We start from the raw sequence: 12,881 nt of genomic DNA, 5'->3' as shown, positions 1-12,881 counted from the left end.
GAACCACTTGCCCCCTCTGATCCTCCTTCCACATTATAAAGTATTCTTATTAACTTCCTCTTTTGGCAATAATAGAAGAAGGGGAATCTTTGTAATTAGAAGTTGAACTTTGTCTTAGACTCTGCTTTTAGTATTTATACAAATAATAGTAACTTAAGCCTATTAAATGTTTCTTGAAGAAGGGCAGTAAGAATTAAAGAACTATTGTATATCAGTCACTTTTGTTATTTTGCCACTTTTGTTTTAAAGAATCTATTTAAACTGGTTATGTAACAAAATAATTTTATTCTTACGTTTGGTCTATTTTATAGGCACTGTTGAAAGATCCATTTTACATGGGGTTGTATCAGAAAAGAGACCGATCACAACGTTACGATGATCTGATCGATGAGTTTATGAAAGCCATTACTGACAGGTATTTTTAAAATTTTTGAGAACCTTCGTTATTTCCTGCTGATTGGTTGTAGTGACATGTGGTGCTACCCTACGTACTCTGCCTTGCTTTCCTGAGTTGTCCGACATCTGAGGGGAGTCAGCACTCGCCTTCTTCTTCTCTTGACTGCTGAGATTTTCCTAACTTGGTCTTTCACCCACCTTTTTCTTTCTTTAGTCATCTTCACTGGTTCTTGCTCACTTTTATTAAATCTGAATGAGTTCGTGGCTCTCTTCTCTCTGAGGCATGTAAGCTGTGGCCTTTATGCATGTGCCTCCTAAGCCCGTGAAAACCCATCTGTGGGGTCCCAGCTCCCTCTGAGGCCTGGAATTCTCCATCCAGACATTCTGTTCTTTCAGATCCATGTCCAAAACAACTCCTTCCCTTTCCAAGCTGCTAATCTTTGGTGTTTCCAGCCCCTACTAATGGCAGTAACATTCACCCTGTCGCCAAACCTGTGATCTTGGTGTATCTTTGACTCCCCCTCCGTCCCCAGTTCTCAGGTCCAGTTAGTGGTACCACTTAAATGCCTCAGAAATAGATCTCCTCTTTTCCATTGCCATAGCCTTTCTACAGATTCTCATCTCTCTTCTGGGTTTTTCTAAACCTTTTTCCAGTTTCTGTCCTCTCCAGTTCATCTGCACATGACCGCCAGATTAATTTTTTTAGAACTTGTACTTCACTGTGTTACTCTTGTGCTTGAAATCTCTAATTGGTTTTTTGTTGCCATAGGTTAAAGTCCTAACTCTTTACTAGCCTATCCCTGCCCTACCTTTTAAATTACTGGTACATAAAAGATACGAAAAAATTAATTTCTTTTCAGAGGCAAGGTTGACATATCTAAAACAAATTGCCGCCTCCCCACTTTTCTACCTTAGGCAATCAACTGGTATCTTCTTAGTGATCCAGGTTGCATGTGGCCAGCTGCTCCCTTACTTCCCAGTTGGTCCCCATCATCAAGGTCTGTTTGCTTATTCTAATGCCTCACAATTGTCCCTTTAATTTCCTGTGGCTGTGCTTGAGATCTTGTTGTCCTCATGCTATAGTCTTCCCAGCTGCTTCTCCTGTCTTTCTCTCCTCTCCCCACACCAGCCTGTGCTACACATCCGTTTACTGTTCCTAAAGAGAGTCTTCCACGAATTCTTTCCCTCTCTGGAGCCTTCAGTGATCCCACATGACATGCAGAATAAAGTCCCCATTCCTAAATTGGCATTCCAGATTCTCCCATATCTGGCCCTGACTTACCTTAATCAGTTTCTCTCTTATTTTTTCATATGAACCCTGAATTATATAGCCAGACTGTTGAAAAATTAGGGTCACCAAAATATACCTTGCTTTTGACTTTTTGTTGTTCTGTCAGGGCCCAAATAAAGTCCCACCTCCTTTTCAAACCTTCCCTTACTAACCCATCTCACCAAGATGATTGGTGTCTTTCCTGAATGCCCATGAACTCATACAGCAATTATTTTTTTAACCTTTTATTTGTATACTTTCTGTGTTGCCATTTAACTGCTACTATCATGAGAGTATACATAGCCAATATATACACATTTGAGACTCAGAGACAAAATCGCTTTTTTAAGGAAGTTGTTTAGTGCTTATGTGTGCTCAGCAGCCTCCTAGGCACTTGGAAATCATTTATGTAGATTAACATCTCACAGGCTCACCATGGTACTACGTTCATTTTAAGGACCCCATAGATTTTTTTGAAATGGAAAATAGATTTCTACATTTTGAGTCTAAGCTTTTACAGACTCTGAAAATTGCCAGATGGCCCAAAATGAACTAACAGATATTACTTTTTAATGCTATCGTAAGGAATATTAGACAGGAAAGCTGTTTAGTAGCAGATTTCTAACACAACTGTTATGGGTTTTACTGTTTTTTAGATATGGACAGAACACACTTATTCAGTTTGAAGACTTTGGAAATCATAATGCATTCAGGTTCTTGAGAAAATATAGAGAAAAATACTGTACCTTCAATGATGATATTCAAGGTAAAGCAAAAAGATAACTTTAGGTTTGATTTTTACTTTTTAAACCCTTTATGTGAACATTTCTTTTTAAAAATCTTCTATTTTTCTGTAGGGACGGCTGCAGTTGCTCTAGCTGGCCTTCTTGCAGCCCAAAAGGTTATTGGTAAACCAATCTCAGAACACAAAATCTTGTTCCTTGGAGCAGGAGAGGTAAGTTTTTGTAAGCTTTTTTGAATTTAAAACCAACACTCTTCTTTAGAATTGGAAAGTGGGGGATAATGAGCTTATTTTGTTGAGGTAGATATGGAGAGCTTATAATTCAAGATTTCTGTTTTAAAGTAGGCAATTTAAAATATGCTTAGAGAGACTATCATAGAATCAACTTTGTGTGATTTGTAAGAGACGAATAAACCAAATATTACGCATAACATATAATATTAATACCTGAAGTAATTTAAGCATTGCATCGTAGTCTACATGTTTTAAGTGTTTGTTCTGTTGGACAGGCTGCTCTTGGGATTGCAGACCTTATCGTTATGGCTATGGTAGAAAATGGTCTCTCAAAAGAAGAGGCACAAAAGAAAATTTGGATGGTTGACAAGTTTGGTTTATTATTTAAGGTAAGGCATTTAGAAGTTGGAGAACCAAAGAATTTGGTTTTTCAGTTTGATTTTTAAAACATTATCAGTTTTTAAAATTTTATATCTTACTGGACTATCCAAATTGTACTAGTTGGGGACCTTCCAATATATTCACAACAGAAATCCTCCAGTCTCAAACTTTTGTCTTTTATAAAGATTCTTGCTTCATATTCAAATCATAATCTCTATGTTGGCACCAGACTTATTCTTTCATGCTTGGATCTCTGACCCTTAAGAGGTCAGATAACCTCGAAGAAAATAATTGCACTTGACCTTTCTAAAACTAGGTTTTTAACTGGAACCCAGAAGATTCTAACTAAATCATTGGCAGGACATCTGATATTTTAGCAAAAGTTTGTTAAGCCTTCTGGCGATCATATGTGACTGATAATGATGTCTTTTCAGGTAATCCTCAATTAGCATTTACCAAAAATACTTTGTTTTATGTAACAACTTAGGAGCGGAAAGCTAAAATAGACAGTCATCAAGAACCATTTGCTCACTCAGCCCCAAAGAGCATACCTGATACTTTTGAAGATGCAGTAAATATCCTTAAACCCTCAGTTATAATTGGTAAGTAAAGTTGCTGACAGATCATTCTCTTACTTAACTGTATGTTGCCCGTTAAAACTTAACTGTAGGATTACTAAAAATGAGATGATAGATTTTACCTAGCTTTCGGCGTAGATGATGTTTTCTGTAATAGCTTCTTTGATCCTAGTGTGTAAAGAAAGTTTAGTTGACGTTTGTTGCTTGTCTTATTGAGTGCTAGAAGCTGTGACATTGATCATGCTTTACTTAGAGTTGACGTGACTGTTGGGCCCAAACCTAAAAAGACAAAGTCATTTGACACACTGTACCAAGAATATTCTATGCAAAGTCAAAGATTTTCATTGGAAAGAGACAATACCAACATGGCATTAAGTTCACGGCAGAAAATCTAAGTCTTTAAAAGGGGAGCTATTTCATTTCCAACATAGCATTACGATTTAAATCTACAATTTTTCTTTTAATTTTACCTGTTTCATGTAGGAGCCCTATTGAATGCTGAATAGCAAAACAGTCACAAAAAGTAAGTTTCTGTGTCAGGAAAAGAATGTCTTTATTAGCTTCTTCATTGATTAGAACTCAGTTTTTAGAGGAAGCAGAAATCTCAAAGGTCATCTCATTTAAGAATCTGCCCATTGACTCCATCCCTATAGGGTCAAGGAAACAAACAAAAAAAGTAATTGTTTTAGAACTAATGAACTCCTAAGACTATGTCTGTGAACCTCCACGTGGAGAAACACTGAGTATAAATTCCTTTTTTAGCCCTGGCCGGTTAGCTCAGTGGTAGAGCGTCGGCCTGGCATGTGGAAGTCCCAGGTTCGATTCCCGGCCAGGGCACACAGGAAAAGCGCCCATCTGCTTCTCCACCCCTCCCCCTCTCCTTCCTCTCTGTCTCTCTCTTCCCCTCCCACAGCCAAGGATCCATTGGAGCAAAGATGGCCCAGGTGCTGGGGATGGCTCCATGGCCTCTGCCTCAGGCACTAGAGTGGCTCTGGTTGCAACAGAGCGACACCCCGGATGGGCAGAGCATCGCCCCCTGGTGGGCGTGCCGGGTGGATCCTGGTCGGGTGCATGCGGGAGTCTGTCTGACTGCCTCCCTGTTTCCAGCTTCAGAAAAAGACAAAAAAAAAAAATAAAATTATTTTTTACATAAGAAAAACAGGCGCAGAGATGTTAAACAACTGCTCAAGATTTGTGAATATTTGATCTGACCAGGAATGACAGCAACATTAAAACTGGTCTCCAGCCAGACAAATATTTTATAAACTGTTATGTATGTTATATATTATGTAACAGTTTATAAAATGGAATTAAAGGTTATTTTGACTATTAAATACGTCTTTGTACTGGATATAAACTTTGTGGGGGCGTCACTTAGTCATCCCCAGATTCCCACCACAGGCTTAGGTGTTCTTCCGGCATGCCATGCGTCCTTTAACACTGCATACTTAGCACATGGTACAGGTTTTCTGTCTATTTTGTTGTTTTCCTCTCAACTAGAAGCTACCTGTGTTATACACATTGTTATGTCCTAATGGCTTAATACAGTGTCTGAGATGTTGTACTAGTTAAATTGAACTATTATATGTCAAGAAAGTGAACTGCTGTAGTCCAGGTGATCTTTTCTTTCCTTCTGAATTCCTATTATTTTATAACAAGTACCACAGACCTTAACAATTTAACATCTGAATTGTAAGGTTTCATCTTTTTAAAACTTTTTAATTGTGGTGAAGTACACATAACTTAAAATTGGCCATCATAGCCTGACCTGTGGTGGTGCAGTGGATAGAGAGGCAACCTGGAGCGCTGAGATCTCTGGCCCTGCCTCAGTCAAGGCACATTGACAAGAAGCAATCGGTGAGCAACTGAAATGAAGCAACTATATATGACTGTGCTCCCCCCCTCCCTCCTTCTTTCTCTAAAATTAATAAAATCTTTAAAAAAAAACAGCCATCATAACCATTTCTAAGTGTACAGTCCACTATTGTTAAGTGCATTCATTTTGCTGTGCAACCAATTTCCAGAACTCTCTTCATCTTGCAAAACTGAAGCTCTGTACCCCATTAAACAACAACTGCATATCCCAGTCCCCGCCAACCACCATTCTATTGTATCTATGAATTTGACTACTTTAGATACCTCATCCAAGTGGAATCATATAGTATTTGTCTTTTTGTGACGGGTTTATTTTACTTAGCATGATATCCTCAAGGTTCATCCATGTTGTAGCACATTTTATCTTAATTAGATATAGTGATGAAGAAGTTCTTATACTTTTTAAAAATTTTCTACAATTTACTATGTCTGGGTTGGACAATAAATATTTTAAGTGAAAACTTAACATTGTATGGTTTTTCTTTTCAGATTTGAGATTGTGGTCCTATAGAATTATTTCCAATGCAGAATCTATCTTTGTAGTGGGAGTTTTTAACCTGTGCTTTTGTTGTGTTACATTTATTGTAGAAATGCTGTTGGTAAGAATTGTTTTCTTTTACCTGTGACGAAGTTGGCTGTTTTTCTGTTTATTCACTACAGGAGTTGCAGGAGCTGGCCGACTTTTCACTCCTGACGTCCTCAAAGCCATGGCTGATATCAATGAAAGGCCTATAATATTTGCATTAAGTAATCCTACAGCAAAGGCTGAGTGCACAGCTGAAGAAGCATATACGCTCACACAGGTATTAATAATAATTGAGTGGGGTGATTGTGTCTATTTCCCCGCTATTAGCCACCTTGCATAACTTTCATGGTTACTCTGGAGGTTACAACACATCTATGGCTCATCAGATTCTCATATTCATTATCACTTGTAACAATTCTGGAAAGTAATTACCTCATAATCCTGTTTTTTAACACCCTTATGCCTTTTGTGCTATTGTACATTTTAATTGTCTATTTTAAACCCCAAAAGACAATGTTTTAAACAAAAATTATTTATTTAGATTTAACTAAATTTTAATATTTTGTATTGCCATTTGTTTTTCCTGCATTTCTGTGCCTCAGTCTAGGATCATTGATAGAAGAACTCTCTACCAGAAGAACTTTGCTTATTATTTGTTTGATTAATTTTCTTAATGATGTTTCTATTTTGCCTTCATTTTGAGGGATATTTCACTGTGCACAGAAGTAAAAGCTGGAAAATACTGTATTTCAGGACTTTGATGATATAATTATATTGTTTTCTGCCCACTGTTTTCCTTTTGTTATATCATTTTATTTTGGCTTTAAGCAGTTTTACTACAGTGGACCTAGGTGTAGTTGTCTTTGTATTTATTCCATCTGAGAATTGTAGAGCTCCTGACTCGGTGGCTTCATGTCCTTTGTGAGGATGGGGGGTGCGATTTTGGCAATAGCTCTGATTTGGCCACATTCTGTTCCTCCTCTTGTGGTACTCCAATAATATGAATGTTAGACTTTTTACCATATGTCATATATCTCTTAAACTGTTTTTTATGTATACTGTCCTGTTTCAGTCTGATGATTTTCTTTATACCTGTCTTCCAGTTTGTATATTCCCTTTTTAGCTGTGCTAATCTGTTGTTAGATTTGTAGTTTTATTGTATTTTTCATTTGTAGAATTTGTTTGATTCTTTTTATAATAATTAATTTAGTAACAACTTAAAATTGCATTTTATAGATATAATCACTTTACAAATACTGCTTTCTTGCCCACACATTTCATGAAAAAAGTCTTATTATCCACTTTTGAATATTTCTTCACTAGTTGTCTCTATGGTGGCCTTTTTTTTTTAGTCATCTTTTGCTGTCTGGAAAAAATTTTTTACTTTCATCCAAGTTAAGATTTAGTTCTTTTAAATTCTTTGACACTATGCTGAGGTCGCTGGTTCGAAACCCTGGACTTGCCTGGTCAAGGCACATATGGGAGTTGATGCTTCCAACTCCTCCCCCCTTCTCTCTCTCTGTCTCTCCTCTCTCTCTCTCTCTCTCTCTCTCTCTGTCTCTCCCTCTCCTCTCTAAAAATGAGTAAATTTAAAAAAAAAAAGAAAAAGAAAAAAAATTCTTTGACACTGCCACTCATTGGGTTAAATTCCAATTACAAGTATCTCCTTTATACCATTAGGACAGTTGGGTTTTTTTCCTACTGTTCTGTATTTTATGTTAGTAATCTCTACAATGTTATCACTGTCTATGATCTTTAAGTGGCTATAGGAAGTGATTTTCAAAGGCTTGTTTACAATAATATCGAGCAGTAATTGTTAGGTAATGTCCTTGAGAATAATTAATAAATCTGTTATAAATGTTTTTGTCTGCACTCTATTAAAAAAGTTTTTTATTATAGTAAATTTCAAACATATAAAAGCAGAGAGAAGAATATAATTAACTTTCATGTACCAATACCTAGCTTCAAAAATAATCAAGTCTTCAATTATCTTGTTTCTTCTACATTATACCCATCTCAAATTATTTTGAATCAGATCACAGACATCGTATCATTTTGTTATAAATATTATATCTCTCAAAAGTTAAGGAGTTTTAAAAAAAATTTAATCAGTATCATTATCACACCTCACAATTTTAACAATAATCTTGAAATATTTATTTGATCCTTTTGTTTGAGTTGTAGTTCCATGCTTAAATTTTTCATCGTCATTTAATTTTTGAATATATGAATCATAATTAAAGTTAATGCCTGATGGTAGTAAATATCTAATTCTCTGTCAGTCATTAGTATTATCTGTCTTTCTCTTTTCTCTTAGCTATCCAGTTCTTGTCTTTTTGTAAGCCTAGTTTTATCTTTTGTTTTTTTATTGAGTTAGAGATAGTATAGATCAGGAGTCGGGAACCTATGGCTCGCGAGCCAGATGTGGCTCTTTTGATGGCTGCATCTGGCTCGCAGACAAATCTTTAATAAAAAAAATAACGTTAAAAATGTAAAACATTCTCATGTATTACAATCCATTCATTTCCTTCCGTTCATGTTCATGGTTGCGGGTGGCTGGAGCCAATCACATCTGTCCTCTGAGACAACACCAAATTTTTAATGGATAATGCGTAACGTACACGGGTCATTGTATGGCTCTCACGGAATTACATTTTAAAATATGTGGCGTTCATGGCTCTCTCAGCCAAAAAGGTTCCTGACCCCTGGTGTAGATGAAGAACTGTAGCACTAATTTGAGTCTTTGAATGAAGTTATCTTCTACCAGAGGGGTTTTACCTTTTCCTCTGGGGTAGCTCATACTAATCGAATCAGGATACAGTCCATGTGAGGACTGTTTCCACATATCTGTTTCCATAGTTTACCCATTCTCCTTTTGAGTGTGCATCAAATGCCCTGGGGGGGTTATCAGCATCCCTCATCCCTTGACGTCCCTGAACTTTACTCTTCTCTATGATATCATAAGACTTCTGATAACTTCATTACTTAGGTCTTAGCCACAGATGTTGTTTTTGAAATCAGCAGTCACCTTGAGAGGGGAAGCTTCAAATGCTGTGCTTGCATAGCTGCTTTTAACTTCTTTTGGATCTTAAATGTCTCCCACTTCCAAACTCACTATCTTGTTAGCACTCCTACTTCTTTGAAAAATACTTTTAATATATTTTACTCAGTTTTTCTCATCGTTACCAGAGGGAGAGTTGGTATGAAACAACCTGGAAGACCATTACCAAGGCCATTTCTCTCTCTCAAAACTCGCTGAATTTAATAATATTCATGTACTTGGTAAAATGATCATTCTCTTTCTCATTGTTAAAATTTTTTTGACACATATTCTCTCAAAATTTCTTTTGCTTCTCTATCACCACCCTGTGTTAGTCAAAATAAAGTCTCTTGAATATTGGTTTCCAACAGTTATAATTATTGAAATCTTTTCTTTTGAAATAATCCTAAAAGTCAGCATATAGATATTAAAATAAAAATCAGTCTCTTTAGTATACTCTTACCTTTTACCAAAGCACAGTATTACTTTTAACTTGATTGTTCATCCTATTTATCAGTCTTTACTACTTAAAACTAATGACTGTTGACCCTAAAATTAAATCTCAGTCTTATACAATGACTATTGAATAGATATACTCAGTGTATCATGACTCCAGCATTTCCAAAATCCAAAAAATTTAAATATTTTGAGCAATATAGTATGTCACTAGAATATTATTTAAATATTTATGAATTTTATTTTTTGAAAGAATAAATATTATTTAATAGATGTCATTGTGATGAATAAAACTCCCCAAGGAGACTAATTTCATGTACTAGATTTCACCAGTTTTGAGATAAAATGTTTTTCACAATTTTTATAACTTTGAAATTATGTTATCTCTTAAAAATGATTTTAAAAGCATTACATTATAGTTTAATTTTATGTAATTTCTTTCTTTAGTGTCACATAAAATAATGACACGTTTATGTATTTGCAGTCACCTCTTAAATTTTTAGTCTCCTTTTGATTTCAGTGGGAGATGTCTTGGTGTTACCCTAATACCCTCACTGAGAAAGCAGCAATTGCTCTTGAACAAAGAATAGGCCAGTTTGGTCTTCAGAATGAAAATACTGTTATCATTAAGTTCTGGCAACATTTAAGGAATAGGTGGATTATGAAAGAAAAAAAAGATGGCTTAAAGAAGATGAACTGCTGTAGAATCTTACCATTCTAGAGAATGTTCCCAAGACCTTTCTAAATCTCCAAATTTGCTGGTATTATGAGGTATATACTTTTCCCATAAAGTACTTATTGTATAACCCACTTTATGAAGCTATTAAAATTAATGGTGCCCCATATCTTTATTATTACACACATTATTATTGTAGTAACACGTATGGCATTAAGCAGGAACTAATGTTAATGTTCAAAGAAACAAAGCTTGTCGCAAGTAGAGCTATGCCTAAAACAGATTTAGAATAATAAAAGCTATCTGTAGAAAATGATATAGTTGTAGGTCCAAGCTAGTCACTTGAACTCACCACTAAGAATGTAGCTAACTTGTTTCAACACTTAAACTTTGTACAATTTTGAAATTAAAAGTACATCTTGTAAAAGTACTAATTACTATACATTATGGACCTTCAGATCAACCGAAGGTGTCAAATTCTTGAGTGTTAAATCTACTAATGCTAAGGGTCTTTTGTACTTCAAAGAATGACACTTAGATATTATACTCATAATAATTTATGTTTTAGATTATTAGACATAGTTCCCTTGAATGTTAAGATATCCATGGTAGTTTGTTATTACTACCCTAATGAACATAGTTCAGTTTTCTGTAAATCACTTTTTCTTTCTTTCTTTTTTTTTTTTTTTTTTTTTGTGTGTATTTTTCCAAAGTTGGAAACGGGGAGGCAGTCAGACAGATTCCTGTACGAGCCCGACCGGGATCCACCCGGCATGCCCACCAGGGGGCGATGCTCTGCCTATCTGGGGTGTCGCTCTGCTGCAACCAGAGCCATTCCAGCGCCTGAGGCAGAGACCACAGAGCCATCCTCAGTGCCCAGGCCAACTTTGCTCCAATGGAGCCTTGGCTGCAGGAGGGGAAGAGAGAGACAGAGAGGAAGGAGAGGGGGAGGGGTGGAGAAGCAGATGGGCACCTCTCCTGTGTGCCCTGGCCGGGAATTGAACCCGGGACTCCTGCACGCCAGGCCGACGCTCTACCGCTGAGCCAACCGGCCAAGGCCTGTAAATCACTTTTTAACTTAATCCAAGGTCCTGTTTAAACATATCATTTATATGTTAGTTATACCTTGATTATTACAAGATAGGTTATCCTATTAGAGAGATATTGTTTTCTTCTTGCCGTTTGTCTTATTTTTTGCCAGGGAAAGGTATTTGTGTGTGTAGGGGGAGATAGACTTTTTTGGGGGAAAATTATATATAAAGGGTTTTGTTTTATAAATTAATGTTGCATCTACTTCTCTTAGCACTACAGAATGTGCCAGTAACGTTTATGATATGCCATTATAGAATGCAGTACTAAAATAAATAATTACAGCAAATTTGGAAACATTTTTCTTAATAAGGCAACATGCCATTTTTTTCTGGGATTGATAGTGTGGTTATATCAACACCTCTTTTCTAAACTGGAGGGCATTATGGCATAACAGAAAAAGACCGTGGGCTTTGGAGTTCTAAGTAAGTATTTGGACTCCAGTTTAACTGCTGTGGTTGGGTGGGGTGTGTGACTTTTTACAAAGTACTTGGAAATAGCTAAGCCCTAGTTTCCTGATTTTATTTTATCAGTGAACTCAAGATAATGATAACCTTCTCTCTAGTGCATGTCTGTACCTTTCTTTTTTACCCTACGGGTCCCCAAGAGATTTGCAACCAGGGAGCAGCGAGCAGCAGCAGGCATCCCAGGCTCACCCCCCATCTGTCCCCTAGGCCCCCTTTTCTCTGACTCTCCAGTGAGCTGACAGCAGCCTCGCCACGGCTCCCTTCTGTCACTGCGACTTGTACTTCTCAGTGCGTCATGCAGCACGGCTGGCCCGCTTCTTTCTGCAACATTTCTAGGGAGCTGATGCACAGCCTGGCCTAGGCTCTCTCCTGTTGCTTCTATCCTAAATGCTACATTGCACTGTCCCCAGCTGTAATAAACATATGTTCAAAAAAAAAAAAAAGGTAATGATAACCTCATAAGGTTTTTATGCAGGCTGAATTAACTGAGTGAACACTTAGAGCCCGTGGCACTGAGCCAAGACAACCGATGTACAGTAAATGGAAGCGATTTAATTTCTGACGTTCTCCACTTCATTCACAGATGTTTACATCAATCTCTAATATTTGGGATGGTATTTATTGACTATCGACATTTAAAAATTTTTTTTAAGGAAGTGTAAAGTTTAAAAACAATTATTGATAGACATCTTTCAACTTTATTTGAATGTATGCTATGCATAAAACAAACATCATTCTAACAAGGATTTTAATGACAAGATCATGTTATATAGTAAATTATTCCTGTGTGCAGATAATACAGTGTTCTACTTTACTGTAGGATTTCATCTTGTTCGAATTCACCTCAGTTTTCTGGTCCACATACAGTAACAAAATCGAGGTTATTTCATTTCTTAACAGGGCAGGTGTTTGTTTGCCAGTGGCAGTCCGTTTGGGCCAGTGAAACTCAGTGACGGGCAGGTGTTCACGCCAGGTCAAGGAAACAACGTGTATATTTTTCCAGGTAAATGTCACCATTATTTATGTTGTAGGGTAATAATGGCATGTACATACTTCATGAAATTCTTTAAAGATGAAAATGAACAGTGGTATTGACAGGATTTTGGTGTGATTGTACAGGAAACTCAGGGAATTTAGCAAACTCAACTTCC

At 36.6% G+C, this 12,881-nt stretch overlaps 1 protein-coding gene across 2 annotated transcripts in view; it reads left to right on the top strand.

Moving 5' to 3' along the window:
• ME2 (malic enzyme 2) overlaps positions 1-12,881 on the top strand; it is a 45,435-nt gene that overhangs the window by 20,278 nt on the left and 12,276 nt on the right. For both annotated transcript variants that reach the window (XM_066352278.1, XM_066352277.1), the window contains exons 7-13: positions 312-415; positions 2,323-2,432; positions 2,524-2,621; positions 2,918-3,031; positions 3,511-3,625; positions 6,137-6,279; positions 12,631-12,733. In XM_066352278.1, coding sequence (XP_066208375.1) covers positions 312-415; positions 2,323-2,432; positions 2,524-2,621; positions 2,918-3,031; positions 3,511-3,625; positions 6,137-6,279; positions 12,631-12,733 — 787 coding nt within the window. The remainder of the gene's footprint in view (positions 1-311; positions 416-2,322; positions 2,433-2,523; positions 2,622-2,917; positions 3,032-3,510; positions 3,626-6,136; positions 6,280-12,630; positions 12,734-12,881) is intronic.

This window comes from Saccopteryx leptura, chromosome 11 (assembly GCF_036850995.1).
Source record: "Saccopteryx leptura isolate mSacLep1 chromosome 11, mSacLep1_pri_phased_curated, whole genome shotgun sequence".
Taxonomy (NCBI): domain Eukaryota; kingdom Metazoa; phylum Chordata; class Mammalia; order Chiroptera; family Emballonuridae; genus Saccopteryx; species Saccopteryx leptura.
Note: the sequence above shows the minus strand (reverse complement) of the source record. Positions and strands in the feature narration are given on the sequence as shown.